A 15,321-nucleotide genomic window follows, 5' to 3' on the forward strand; every position below is an offset into this window, starting at 1 on the left:
GAAGGGGCCAAGAAGCTCTCACGTCCTAATGACTTCCCAAAGGTCCCCCTCCAAGTAGCATCACTTTGGAGACTGGTTTTCAACATGTGAGTTTGGGAGAGGGGAGGCACAGATATTCTGTCTGCAACAGGAAGCCTGACTGGAAATCTGGACCCAACCAAGACTGTCACCTGAGTGCCCACACACGACCAGTCCAGCTCCGAGTAGAGTCTCACGAGAAATCAAAAGTGGAAACTCTAGTCTCTTCAGTACCTATCTGGAAACAGACAGTGTCCCTTCCATTGTGCACTGTCAGTGACAGAGCCCCCCCCCACCCCCAAATTCAAGGGCATGGGGCATAAACCCCACCTCTCAATAGGAAAGGCATCCGAGACTTTGTAATCATCATTCATTGGCAGAGGGACGCATCCTGAGGAAAGAACACAGTCTTGTATCTCTCAGTAATGAACTCATCCATCACAAAGCAGCTATTATCAAGACATTGATTTAGCGTACAAAAGAGCAGCGGCTACACAGCTTCAAGTCAGCCCCGTGTCTTGTATGTACTCCCTTCCTCCTCGCATCAATTGCTGTCAGCACTTCAACCAAAATTTCTTGCAAGTTGGTCCTCTCTTTTCCATTTCCGCCCGGAAGTAGGGCCTTGGATTAGCTAACGTCTGTGGAGAGCTCATCGTACTCCAGGCACTGTGCTACCAACTTCCCAGACACTCTCTGGTTTGTTTCCTCGTGCCACTGCTATCAGGAAGACATGGTCATGATGAACAGAATGGGACTCTGTGGCCTCTGTTACGTCTCTGGCATTGAATAGAGGGTCCTAGATGGAAACACAAGCGCCTGCCTCCATCTAACCAGAGGCAGATCTCCTTACTCTTTATAGGAAAGTCTGTGCTTACTTGAGCAAAATGCCTTGGCCCAGAGGTACAGCTTTGCCTGCAGCCTGATGCCTCAGCTTTGAATGTGCACCTTTCCAGCTGAGCTGCAATGCACACCTCCTGTCCTAACACAGTCACCACAGCTCTGCGCCTGAGAACCTTGTCCTGTGATACCAGTTATTTCTAGAACTCATCTAAACTTCACCTCCACTTAGAAACAGAAGTTATGGATGCTGCTGGAGTGAGACAACAGTCCTTTGTTTAAAGAGATCCAAACTCTCCCGGCACAGGAAATATGTGTAAAAGGATCAGCTGATCGTTAGCAGACACGCCAGGACAGACCTGGCTTAATTGGCCATAGATAACAGCTCCAAGAGCACAGTTAAAAATAATGTTCCAAATATTTCACAATATAAAAGGCATGGAGGTAATTAAGACAGCGTAGGATGGCAGCCTCTGGAGTAAGTTATGACTATGTTGTGACTTAACTGATTGCAGAGAAACTTAACCAACTACTGTCTTGGTGTCATAAAGGTACTGGGGGGAGAGAGAGGGATGGTTTCCTTCAGCCCCAAAGAAGAGGGAAGGTTTTCCTGATCTGGTGACAGCCTTGCCCAGCCAGTGGGGGGCTAATCAGTCAGGCAGGGATGCTGCTGGCTGCTCAGTGGGCTACGCGGACCCTCTTACCATGTGAGTTCTGGGGTCCAGGGAGACTGGCCATTGGCTCCCAGGCATACACAGAATGGAGTCCCAGGACTGAACAGCTCTGGTCTTGCTGCCATGTTCTCCTTCCATAATGTATCTAGACTCCCAAAGACCTATAGACCCAAAGAGCTTTAAGTCTGCCCCTTATTAGCAAAATGCAAAATACTGGAAGTGTTTTCTGAAAAGCTGCTTTTCCTTTTGTGGCCCTGGGGTGTCCTGTCATGTATATTTAGAACAACACTTGGCAGAGGGATGATTGTTTCTTAAGGAGATGTGCTTTTATTTTGTTTTCATTTTTATTGAGATATAACTGATGTGTAACATTGTATTAGTCCAAGGTATACAGCATAATGATTTGATACATGGATATATACTGAAAAATGATCATCACAATAAGTCTAGTTAATACCCATTACGACACAGTTGCACATTTTTTTCTTGTGATGAGAACTTTTAAGATCTACTCTCTTTGCAACTTTCAATATGTAAAACAATATTGTTAACTACAGTCACGAGGCTGTACATTCCCAGGAATTATTAACTGAAGTTTGTACCCTTTGACCTCCTCCACCCACTTCTCTTACTTCCTAATCCCTGCTCCTGGCAACCACCAATCCATTTTCCGTATCTATGAGTTCAGGTTTTTTTTTTAAGATTCCACGTATAACTGAGACCATACAGTATTTGTCTTTCTCTGACTTATTTCACTTAACATAACGCCTTCAAGGTCTATCCATGTTGTTGCAAATGGCAGAATTTCTTCCTTTTCTAAGACTGAATGATATGCATATTTCACATCTTTATCCATGCCTGTGTTGATGGACAGTTCCGTCATTCCCGTGACATGGCTATTATAAATAATACTGCAGTGAACATGGGGCTGCAGATATATTTCAAGATGGTGATTTGGTTTCCCAGAAATGGGATTGCTGGATCATACGGTAGGCCTATTTTTAATCTTTTGAGGAAACTCTATACTGTTCTCCATAGTGGCTGTGCCAGCTTATGTCCCCACCAACAGGTTAGAAGTGTTGCCTTTTCTCCACTTCTATAGTTGATGAGTGTAATAATCATTACTGCTTTTTTACATTATTATTATTTTGGTAAAAAACACATCACATAAAAGCTACCTTAACAAATTTTTAGGTGTAGAATATAGTATCGTTAACAATATGCACATTACTACTCCTACTAATGATTCTGAGATTTGGAGCCTCTACATTGACTTTTGAGTCTTCAAAAGAGAATTTAATTTACTTAGTAAATATATGGGGGGGTGTTTATTTTTTTTAGAGATCTTATTTATTAATTTGACAGACAGAGATCACAAGTAGGCTGAGAGGCAGGCAGAGAGGGGTGGGGGGGAAGCCGGCTCCCTGCTGAGCAGACAGCCCGATGTGGGGCTCCATCCCAGGACCCTGGGATCACGACCTGAGCCGAAGGCAGAGGCTTAACCCCACTGAGCCACCCAGGTGCCCCAGTAAATATATGTTTATAGTTAGTGTGTGTGTATATCTATACTAATTTATATATAATATATATTTATAAAATATACAACATAATGATTTGATACATATATATTGAAAAATGATCACTTCGTTTATATATATTATATATAAACAATATATAAATAAATATATTAAATATAAAGAATATATAATATAAATATATAATACATAAACTAGTATACATTATATATATAAACTAGTACATACATCATTAGTAATAGCCTAAACCACATAACAGCTTAAAGTAGCATATTCTGACTGCTGATCTAAATTAAAAGAAAATATATGCTTACCTACATCAAAAATGTGTCATCTTAAATTGGGTTTTATAACAAAGTAAGTGAATTGAGATAAAGAATGGAAATCTGTGGGGGGCCTGAGTGTCTCAGTTGGTTAAGCATCTGCCTATGGCTCAGGGTCTGATTCCAGGGTCCTGCGATCAAGCCCATGGTTGCGCTTCCTGCTCAGTAGGAAGTCTGCTTCTCCTTCTTCCTTTGCCCGTCTCTGTTTCTCTCAAGTAAATAAATAAATAATCTTTTAAAGAAGACGAAGAAGAAGAACGTGGAAATCTAGGAGCAAGCAATTTGAGTAAATGTGATCATATGCTTAGGTTTAACATGCAGGATCATCAGTCAGACTGCCTTTTTCCAAGGCCCCATAGGCAAGTGATCTGAAGAAACTCGCCCTGAGCAGTTTTACCATGATGGAGTCTAAAAAGATAAGATGCGTTTGCAGGCCCAGAAACCTAACAGGCCCGCACTGTGTTGGGAAAGGAACCAGGACAAAAAGACTGAAATCACTAAACAGAAAAACATCCCTGTTTTATGAGAGGACCCTGTAATTTCAAAACTGGGACTCTACAGTAAGTCCACTACACTTGTCCTTACTGCGGGGAGCACAGAGGCTCTCAGATTTCCCAGAGAGTTAAACTTAGCACTGCCTCAAGTCAGCCCATTCATGTCGGAAGAATATACGACTGGCCAGTATGCTTTGTCTTATGATTTATGCAAATATGTCTGTAAAACACCAAGTTAAGGGACCCATGGTTTCAGTTTCTTTCAGTGCATTTGTTGAATAACTCCATCAGGCCAAGTCTTTTTCCCCTACGAGTTTTCTGGATTCTCCTAGCAGAATGCACCCATCTAGAGAAACTTGCTAATTCATCATAATTAATTGTCATCAAAAAACCTGTTGTAAAGTCTAACGGGAAAGGGGATTATTTTTAATAAAGATACAAAACACATATGGAGATGTAAAAGAAACAGATTAGCTCTCAGACAACAGTTAGCCACCTTTTAAATCTTTCAAGGGAAAAACCTCTCTAAGATCAGAATACTACAACCTCGCAATGGGTATCCTCTGTCCGCACCGCCAGATAACTGGGTCTGTAAGCCGCAGAGAAATTGTTACTTTTGTTATAAGATCGTGCTGTGATGTACACAGAGAAGTCTGCATTATCTAAGGGGGGAAAAAAAATTGCTGTTAGGGGTTCTTTGTGAGTCTGTTCATACTCAAAATCTTTCCCGTAGTAAGAATGCTATGGGACAGAGTACCTGGGATGCGTGTGGACTAGAAGGACCTCCCTGAGTGCGTTCACTCTGGGAACATTTTATGGGGGTAGAGCGGAGGCTCGGTTCTGGGATTGGGTGCAGATGGCTAGTGGGTGTTGTGAAAGCTGATACTGTGCACAAAACCCCGTGCTCTTCAGAAATATTATCTTTGCTTCCGAGAGAGTACTGTATCCTTCTTACAAGAATTCACCTCTTAAAAGGTTTCTAATCAGCCTAATTGGAAACTACTTGTAATTCTGAAAAGATTTTGATGTTGGACCTTGACTGAGCATGCATAGCTGGATATGTAATAAAAATAAAGTTTGGTTTCTTGGTGCTAAAACTATAAAATAACTACTATAAACAGCATTTCACATTAATAATACAGTTAGGAAGCAAATTATATGATATATGGATGGTATATTTCCAGTTGCATGCTTAAAATATTTATGCATAGAAGAAAAAAAGCAAACTAGCCTGGGTGTTATTCTGGGAAGTGGCATTATGGGTGTATTTCTCTCCTTTGTTGTTGGGTTTTTTTTTTTCTGTATTTTGTAAGTGTTTGATAATAAACATGTATTATTTTGAAAGAAGGAAAGTGTTTTAAGATTGGCTCCCAAGAGCTTTAGCAGTGGAAAAACTTGAAATCTAAGATTGGAATCTGTATGTTAAAAGTCTAGGCTACATCAAAAGAAACGAAATCTTGCCATTTGCAACAATGTGAATGGAACTAGAAGGTATCATGCTAAGGGAAATAAGTCAATCAGAGGAAGAAAATTATCATATGCTGTTTCTGATATGAGGAATTTGAGAGGGAGGACTGGAGGTCGTGGTGGGTAGGGAGGGAAAAAATGAAACAAGATGGGTTTGGGAGGGAGACCAACCATAAGACTCTTAGTCTCATGAAACAAACTGAGGGTTGCTGGGGGTTGGGGAGCAGGGATAGGTGGCTGCGTTATGGACACTGGGGAGGGTATGTGCTATGGTGAGTGCTGTGAAGTGTGAACGCCTGACGATTCACAGACCTGTACCCCTGGGGCTAATAATACATTATACGTTAATTAAAAAAAAAAAAAAAGTATAGGCTGCAGTGTCTAATATGGCAGCCACTAGTCTCAATTAAATATTTAAAATTATATTTAAATTAGGGCACCTGTGTAGCTCACTTAGTTAGTTAAGCATCTGCCTTCTGCTCAGGTCATGATCTGCCCTGGGATCGAGTCCCGCATTGGGTTCCCTGTTAGTAAGGAGTCTGCTTCTGCCTCGCCTCTCTCCTCTGCTCTGTCTCTCTCTCAAATAAATAAATAAAATATTTTTAAATTACATTTAAATTAATTAAAAGCAAACTAATTTATTAACAGTTTGATTCTTCAGTCACACTAGTCACATGGTAAGTTTCAAGAGTCCCATTATCATCGTCCCAGAAAGTTCTATTCGACAACCTGGAAGCAGGTTACCAAACTGTGCCCTGAACACTAAAGGCAGAAGGGAGCCAGTTTTCAGGGGCACAAGAATGGGCGAATGTCCCTCGCCATCGACCCTGAGAGACTCCTCATCAGCACCCCAACAGTCTGAGGCCAGATAAGCTCAGAAGCTTTCTCCCCGCAGGTGTTCTGCTAGTTATTGATGGCGCAAGGCCCAGAACTCAGGGCTATCATCTCCTCAGGCGGACCTCCTGCCAACATATCACTAGGACTATCTTCTCCAGAAAATTAAAGCTTTGCAAGCAGAAGTTCAGTTCAGCACAATTTCATTTCACAAATATTTGTTGAGCGTTTACAATGTGATAGGCACCGTAATAAGCCTTGAACATACAAAACCAAGTAAGAGACATATCTCTATCCTCCAAAGGATGCCAAAGGGCTAAGACGGAAAGACATAAAGTAAGGACAGGTCTGTTCTTGGAGAATCTAGAAATGCTCCATGCATCTTAAATAGGTTTGAATAGGTTCTCAACATTTTTGCACCCTAATCCACATGCTGGCACTTCTCCAACTTTCTCAATTTTCCTCATCCCCCAGAAGAGCCTAGACTCCATGTTTGAAATGTAGCTGATTCCTGACCTAATATCATTTTGTTCTTAATTTTGTTCTTTTGGTTTAACTTCATGTGGGATAGAGACATTCAACAATGTTAATATGAACTGATTTCCTCATGTTTAAGCCTGTTTTTATATATGTAAAATAAGTTTAAATCTTCAAATGAAATAAAAACATAAAATACTGCTTTGATATTTAGTCATCCATCCCATTTCAGATTATATAAAATCAAGTAAAAATTTTGAGTGAATGGTTATTTTTCAACCAGTTGTGTTGGAACTGTTTAAGCACAGGTTAACCACCCAGAACCCTCTGTTCTCATATAAATCATGTTCCTTTACTTTAACAGATGCGATGCTCTTGGTGGCAGAGCGACTGGAAGGACCATTCAACATTGAGTCTGTCATGGACCCAATAGATGTCAAGATCTCCGAAGCCATCATGAACATGCAGGAAAACAGCATGCAGGTGTCTGCGAAGGTATTTGCATTAGTCATACTTCTACGAATGAGGAAAGTGCGATAATCTAAAAAATGAAGTAGCTGGATACATGGGCTGGGATGATAAATTCTAATACATTGTCGGGGAGCTTTTCCTATTGAGCTACAAATTTGCTACTTCGTTAAAAACGTCCAACAAAATGGCATTGAGAAAGGAAGCAATCTTTTCTTTCTCAGCTACTCAATCACGGAATTTCAGAGAGCCCCAGGTAGATGGACTAATCCCTCACATTTGTGAGCAATTTGGGGGAAATTTTCTTTCTAATATGTTTGAAATTTCTGCACACCCTCAGCCCGTTCTCTCTCTAGGAACCGCTAATTATATCTTCAGCTGTGCAAACCAGGCAAATGTTCTATATGTTCAATCGTAAATAATTAAACATTTCATCTGCGTTTCTTTTTTAAGGCTATGGCGTAACCTTCATTAATGAATCTTCAGGGGGGAAAATGCTCCTTTGTATGAAGTCAAGCACACATTAAAAGAAGAAAAGTACATTTTCATAAATCATATGAGACAGGGCTTCTGAGGTTGCAGCTGCCAAGCACAAAAACCAGGTGCCGCATTTATATTTGTCCCCCCACTCCGTTAAAGATAAACAGGACCTGCCTTAGGCAAAATTGAGAAGTTTGCAAAGGGTCTCCAGCCTGTTCTTCGTCGGCCCTTTTCGCCCACCAGGATGACTGCACAAAGCCCTTATGTTCTTTTTATTGGTCTCCCAGTCATGACGTACTAACCAAATCTATATCAGCCCTTTAAACCTGGTTGGGGACTGAGTGATTGCATTTTAATTGAAAGTCATTTACACAAAACTATGTCGGGCACATATGTGCTTAGCTTGCTTCGATTTTTAAAATCCTTTGTGAAAGAGATTTCAGATATAGTCAAAGAGGAGCGGATGTGTGAAGGGAGGAGGGGGAATGACAGGGCAGAAAGGGGGCCATGGAATCAGAGTAGGTTCCCTTGGCTGAGTCTGAATCAAACCAGTTTGGGGCTTTTCGGGGTGAACTGGTAGGAAGTAGGATGAGAAAGAATCTGGTCTGGTCCCTTTATCTCTCCTTGAGAGACGGACAGGGCAAGAGATTTACAGGTCTAGCTCTGGGTTTTAATGAGCTTGGGGTAACCCCAAATGACCACGACCTGTTTGGGAAAGAGCATATTTGGGGCTTCCACAAAAAGCTATTTTCTTCCTTTCCTGGGAAGAAAAATGGCAATCATTTATTCCTCTCAAATCTATTGCCTAGACACGGATTCATGTTTTAAGAGGCCGCTATCCCAGCCGTGCTTGAAGGGCCAGGCACTCAGGTTGCTGATATACAAAACAGCCCTAAAGAAGAGGGCGTAAGAAGCACTTGAACAAAAGGGCTTTGCGGCCATCACACACTTCTCAGAAGGATCTCCACTGGAGTACGTTCATACGTGTTCAAGTCCTTCTATTAAAAATTCTCTAAGAGGTCAAATGGACTCTCTTTATTACCAGAATGTGGATGAGACATTTTTGTGGAATTTGTCCAACTACATTATAATAGGAGGGTTGTTAATAAGGAATGTGCTCTTAAAAAGACACATTTCTTTGTAAGAAATGTCAGAATCAAGAGTAGAAATAATTCAGGGCATGTAAGGGTGCACTCACGTGAGAGGATATTGTATAGCAGGCCATAAAATAACAGGACAAAAAAATGTCGAATGAGCTAAAAAAAAAAAAAAAAGTATATCTGGTAATCTTGACATAGGACAAAGTGGAGTGAGTTAAGGAAGGAGAGGAAGGAGAAAAGCCAGGCTCTACAGGACAGAGGACTAGGAGGCAGGCTGCGATGTGGAATAGGGTATGGGGAAGGATCAAAGCCAGCCTCGAACATAGCAGAAAGGCAACAGGTGGTTGGAATTTGGATACATTTAGCAGGAAACACCAATAGGATTTGCTGAAAGAATGGGTATGTTCCGCCAGAGGCTTTATTGGGTGGAGTTTGGAAATAGGTAGTTTTATTACCCATATAAGCCACATCCATGAAATTATACGTGAACTAAAATATAAAATCTACATACTTCCTAAGAACTAGAGGGTTGTATTCCACCCCCACCCCACCCCACCCCCTTTTTTTTTGACTGGGATCCATGCCTAGCCTGGAGCTCAACTCCGGGCTTGAGCTCACAACCCTGAGATCAAGACCTGAGTTGAAATCAAGAGTCAGAGGCTTAACCGACCGAGCCACCCAGACACCCCATGTATTTCTCCTTTCTCAAGGGAACCCTCAGTCACCCTCGATAAACAGCCTCACTGAATTAGAAGTTCTAGATGTCCACTTCAGCTGGAATATTTGCATAAAGAGGCTTTCTTAAACTCTGATAAGCCTTTGGGTGAGGCCAAGAAGCAATTTCCTAATTGAGGGTAGAGGTGGCAGGTGGGCAGATATCATGAAAGTTGGAAAGCCTACAAATTAAAATGACTCTTTATTCCAGGACATGATTGGCAACTCCTCCTTGGGAGATCATTTACTTTATTACACCAGTTGCCGTTAGCAGTCATTCCAGAACCTTTTATGGAAAAGCAACGGTGTTTATAACTGTTAGATCATATATTGAATGCTTTCTTCAAAGGACTACACTCGGCGATATGTGGTTTATATTACATAATACTTATAACAATATTTGTAAAAAAAAAAAAAAAAAACCACAATATTTGTGATGAGCTAGAACCTCCCCCCTTACTTTCTAGATAAGGAAACCAAGGCTTAGAAAGGTTAAGTAATGCACAGGGGCCTCATGGTGCTTAAGGAATACATAGAGGAGGGTTCTGACGATGGGACCCATGTTGCCAGATCATTGCATTATAACAACAAGGGTGCCTCTGAAGCCAATCCCATGCAAGGGCGGAGTTCAGTGACGATTTGCTGAATAGATCAAGTCTGAAGAGAAAGCTCAAAGGCTTTCAGTAAAACCTGCATGAAAAGCTGAGGAAACAAGGTGGCAAAGCCAAAGGACTCAAGTTGTCTGCCTTTCTGTCTGATCCCCTTCATAACTATAGCAAGTACTTCCCACCATGCTCAAATCTAATGAAATTATTCGTCTTGAGCCTCATCAGTTATGCTTTCCTGAAGTTTTGGTAATACAAAGCATAAAAGTCTACTTTTGCCCCCCTCTTTATATTGGAAGGCTGAAGATGCACACACCACATTTTCAGATATGAAATCCCCCTCCTCTGATGCCATAGGTTCTCGTCATATCTGCAAGAGAGGACAGCTCATTTGTTGTACCTAGTCACTGATCAATGATTTAGTGGGATCTACCGACCAATGAAAAGATCCATTCCCATGAACTATGCTCCTGCTCCAAGCTTGTCTTAGGTCTGTTTTATTATACATTATCAGATCCTTTTTCCTCTCCTAGTTAACCCACAGCTAAACTGTTAGGTGTAAGGGACACTGAAATTCCTTCCAAAAAAAAAAAAAAAAAAAAAAACTACATTGGCTAGGAGTACCTGGCTGGTTCAGTCAGAAGAACATGAGACTCTTGATTTCAGGGTTGTGAGTTGGAGCCCTGTGTTGGGTGTAGAGATCATTTATATCAATAAACTTTAGAAAATATATATATTGGCTATGCCAGGTTGTATAATCAAGTTATAAAATTTTGGTAACAACATTATGGCACTTATCTCCAACTCTTGCTTTGTGTATTCTTTGTATAGCATGATATTATATGTTATATAACATATATTCTTATATATGTGTATTACACATTTTTAAGGACTGGGAACAAAAGCACATTAAGACTTTGGACAAATAGTAACAATGATGATCATCATGACCACAAATAGTTGAGCACTTAGTAAATTCATTCAACAAATCCCCTATCATGTATCAGGCATGAGGAATACAGTAGAAGACAAAACAGATCCTCTTCCCCATGTCAGTCTCTTTCTAGATGTTTTATATATTTATTTCAAAGCCCTGCCACAATCTTGTAAAGCATCGATTTCCTGATTTTACGGTAAAGAATGTTAAATTTACAAGAACTGAGTAGCCTGCCTGGAGTCATGCAACTAACAAGGGGCAGACTTGGGATGGCAATTGCAAATGGTGTGATCCAAAAAAAGACTTTCCCAGCAGGCCACAGTTTTCTCAATACATATCTTCCTACATGGTCCATATAAACTTTAGCACCAGAGGACCCAGCCTTCTAAGGGAGGGCTATTGCCTAAAACACACTACAGGGAATGTTCTAAGAAGAAACAAGTGCTATTTGTTCAAGTCCCAACCAAGCTTCTTACCTTTGCCAACTTGCCAATCTTCATCACAGACAGGAAAGTGCCCTCATTATTCTGCCACTTCTGTTACCCACCCAAGTTGAAGAACTTTGCAGGTGTGTGTAAATTCTCCAAGGGAAGAGAAAGCAAAACTTGCTGAGTCTCTGCCTATGAATTTCAGATGTGTTGATAGTCTCCTTCTTATCCTATCAGGGAAGATGAAACTGATCTCACTTGATATAATTTAACTGTATTAGGAATAATTTCAAACCTAATCCAGGAAAAGATTGGTTTGTCAGATATAATCTAAATTAAGAAGCAAGCCTTATTAAATTCCAATTGAAACCATCCATTCAATTAATCCTTGTTACAGACAAGGGTAGAACCCATTACAGAAGAGTAGGGTGGCCTCCAGGTACTTAATTTTCTCCAGACAATTCTTTCTGAATCTACAGCACAAATGAAGATGAGAAGGAAGGAAGGAAGGAAGGATGGAAGGGGGAGAGGGGGGAAAAAAATAATGTGGTATTATCTGCTCTAGCTAGTGGGTCTTCGCTTCCTCACCTGTAAAATGAAGGGTTTTTTGAAATGGGCTTTTCCAGTTCTAAACAGTTAAGAGTGTTGTGAACATTATCTCTTCACTACTGGTTAGGTTTCCTTTTCTAGCATCCAGATATTTTTCTTTTCTCTGGATCTTCTTTCTTTAGAACATTCAGGCATAAGTGGTATCTTGAGAATTCACGTGTAGAAAATATCTTCTTTCAGATCCAAGGATATTTTTTAGAATTTAGTTCAAATAAATATATTTTTATTCCAGTCGAGCTTTCTTTACTGTGAGTACCCCGGTTATGCGTGCCCTTCTTAAGGCAGGAAGCATATTATTTCCTGAATTGTGGTTATTTGCATCCTTTTCTTCCCCTTCCCATGGTTATAAATTATCTGAAGGTTGGAGTTGCATCTTACTTGTGCCTAAACATTCTACAGAGGGCCATGCTAACATGTCATTTTACACATGGAAGCAGCAATATATTTTCCCGAGTTGAACTTGGAACATGAAGGTATAATGCCAGAGACACTTCCACAATAAAGAAAAGAAAATTCCTTAAAATTTACTTGAAGTCAGCCTAGGATTCTTTAACATAAAGGTTTTAAGATCAGATTTTGACATCAGACAGACCTCAGATCTGGTTTTTACTAGTTATGGGACTTGGGGCAAATTATTTGGCTAAACATAATGAACTCACCTGAAAAAAACGAGGATCCTAGTGGTACCTTCTCAATAGGGTATTTGAGAGTAAAATGATATTTTCTATGTAAAATGCTTAGCCTGGAATATATCCAATCAAAACTACTCTTACAAGTGAAATATTTTAATTGCTGTTATTGAAAATGTCTACGATATGTGAATCCTGAAGAACATTGACTGGCTCTTTGGTTTTGCCTCGTCGTGATGGTCTGCGAGGTTATCTTTAGCATCTCAGATCCGAAGAGCAGTTAGGTGACATACACACCTGCCCTTGAAGATGCTTGTGCTAGGGGTTATTTTCAAGGGAAGTGAGTGACCTTGAAAGGGACATATATTTCTTCATGACCTGGACATGGCATGGTGTGACACTGAAGAAGGCTTTGAAGAACAAAGCCTTCATAAGGAAGACGGCTCGAGGGAATAGCAGAGTTGGACCGAGACTATACCCAACTTACTGGATTCTTTGCCTGGTGGTCTCACTGGTACCAGTGCAGCAAAAGGTTTTAGAGGAATGTCAGTGGTTTCTGCCTATTGTCACATCCGTCTCACATTAAGGGAGTAATTGTCTTGCTGCAATGACAAGTGGTTCTGTTCCTTCTGCCTGATTTCTGAGAAAAAAGCAAATGGCCATACTATTTATAAAAGTTCTATTTCGATTTCTTCTTGAGTTTTGTTTTTAAAAGAAAAGAGCAAGTTCTCAATGATGCCTCGATTCAGAATACTCAGAATAGTTTCTCTGGTTATTCAGATTTCAAAGTTTATATTCTGCTTGTCAGCTCTTCCTTATACTATTTCACTAAGAAACAGTGACCTCCTTCAAATATCTTTTATTCTTTGATTTCTCCATTTCTATACAGAAAGCTAGAGTCTGTTCTATTCCTGTTTGTGACATCATTGGATAACAGAGCCAGATTTTTTTAGATGCTAGATACAAAGAAAAGAAAGGAAAAAAAGAGACACCTTTTTCTTATAAAGCAAAATGAAGGTTTGAGAAAAGTGCCTACGATGCATTTAGAGGAAATGCATCCAAAGCAAACTAGTGTTAACTTTCCTCCCATGTAAAAGGGATTTAAAAAGAAAAAAAAATTTTTTTCCCCTCCTTTTGATGATAAAGGGAAACTCCTGATTATCTCTAACCTTTGGAGATTTATCTTAAGATTTTCTTTCACTTTAACTTCAGGGCAAAAGATGAGAAGATTACACTTAATGAAGCCTACTCAAGAATAAGTGATTGAAACTCAATTCAGTTTTTAACATTTAGAATGTTCTTAGAGGAAGATACCCTCTCGTGCACCTGAATATCTTCTTCCAACATCCTCCTGCTTCACAGGAGAACTTCCTTAGAATCATGCTTCCCAGGGACAGCCATTGGTCGATGGTCGGATTAGAGGAGTTCAGTCACCCAGCCCCACAAATGCGCAGTTAAGTCCAGCTCTGAGTGCTTCCTTCTGCCCAGGGAGACGCCATCTTGCTGGATCCAGAGGGCCATTGCCCCAGCCAGCCTACATTGAAACGCATGGTCTACAGCAGCCCGTTCTGCCAGCAAGTTTCAAATTATATGGCTTTCTGTAAGTCTTCTTCTGACCCATTTTGCATATCTCTTCCATTTCACGTCATTATCCCAGAATAGATCCTAAAACACCAGCCAAGTAGCTTAGCTGCCTTACAGAGTGAAAATCAATCATTTCCTTATTAATACACATAGCCTGTTAGCTAGACAATATGTCTTTAAAACATGTGGCTCTTGGGGCTGGGTGACAAAAAGAGCTCTTGTGCAGAGAAGTGTGGGATCTCCTCAGACACAGCATTCTGATTTCGTTGTGGTGACAGAAGTAGCTTGCATCCCAAATCTCTAGTAGCCCAGACTGATCACACCGATATATCCCACAGCCTGCCACACACCTCCAACCACCACCTCCAATAACCCTGTCGAAAACTGCCCTCCTGTCCTCCCCCAGATGTCACCGTCCCAGAGCGGCCCCCTCTGCCGCGCCCGCTCCTAGCCAGAAGCCCAGCTGACTTCTGAGTTTCCCTTTCTCCTTCGCCCTCAAAGTTGATCCATGACGGACCCCAGGAAACATTCATTCTCAATCTCTTTTGAACTGTCCCCATCAGCAACCCTAAATTTATCATCTCCCGCATGGATTAGAGCCTCCTAATTAATTCCCTGCCCTTGGTTCTACCACACTCTGCTTCATCCTCTACACTGTAACCAGAGGAATTGCTCAGAATGCAAAGATGTTTTTATTACTCTCCTGCTTACCAGCTTTCCATGGTTCCCTATTATCATGAGACAAGAGCCCAGACATAGCCCCTGCACAGTGCTGTCCTCAGCCTGCCACCTTGCTCTAGGCCCCCCTCCCCACTCTCCATGCCTGGGATTATGAGAGCAAACATTTCTCGAGCACTGATGATCTGCCGAGCACCATACTAGATGCTGTGGAATTATAGCGACTAAGACCAACAGAGCCTGAGTCCTACTAGATGTTTTCATGTAGGAGGTAAGAGAACCAACCTCTGTATGTCCCAAACATACAAGACAGCCTTGGCTCCGGAGCTCAGAAGAGCATCTTCTGTCACCTCCCTGCTTTCGCCCAGGCTGTTTCCTCATCCTGGAACATCCTGCCATCTCCACACCCAATACCCAATAGACACCATTT

At 41.0% G+C, this 15,321-nt stretch overlaps 1 protein-coding gene across 2 annotated transcripts in view; it reads left to right on the forward strand.

The window, feature by feature from the left end:
- Positions 1-15,321, forward strand: part of GPC6 (glypican 6) — a 1,096,805-nt gene that overhangs the window by 982,315 nt on the left and 99,169 nt on the right. For both annotated transcript variants that reach the window (XM_082700679.1, XM_082700680.1), the window contains exon 5: positions 7,024-7,154. In XM_082700679.1, coding sequence (XP_082556805.1) covers positions 7,024-7,154 — 131 coding nt within the window. The remainder of the gene's footprint in view (positions 1-7,023; positions 7,155-15,321) is intronic.

This window comes from Mustela nivalis, assembly GCF_964662115.1.
Source record: "Mustela nivalis genome assembly, chromosome: 15".
Classification (NCBI taxonomy): Eukaryota; Metazoa; Chordata; class Mammalia; order Carnivora; family Mustelidae; genus Mustela; species Mustela nivalis.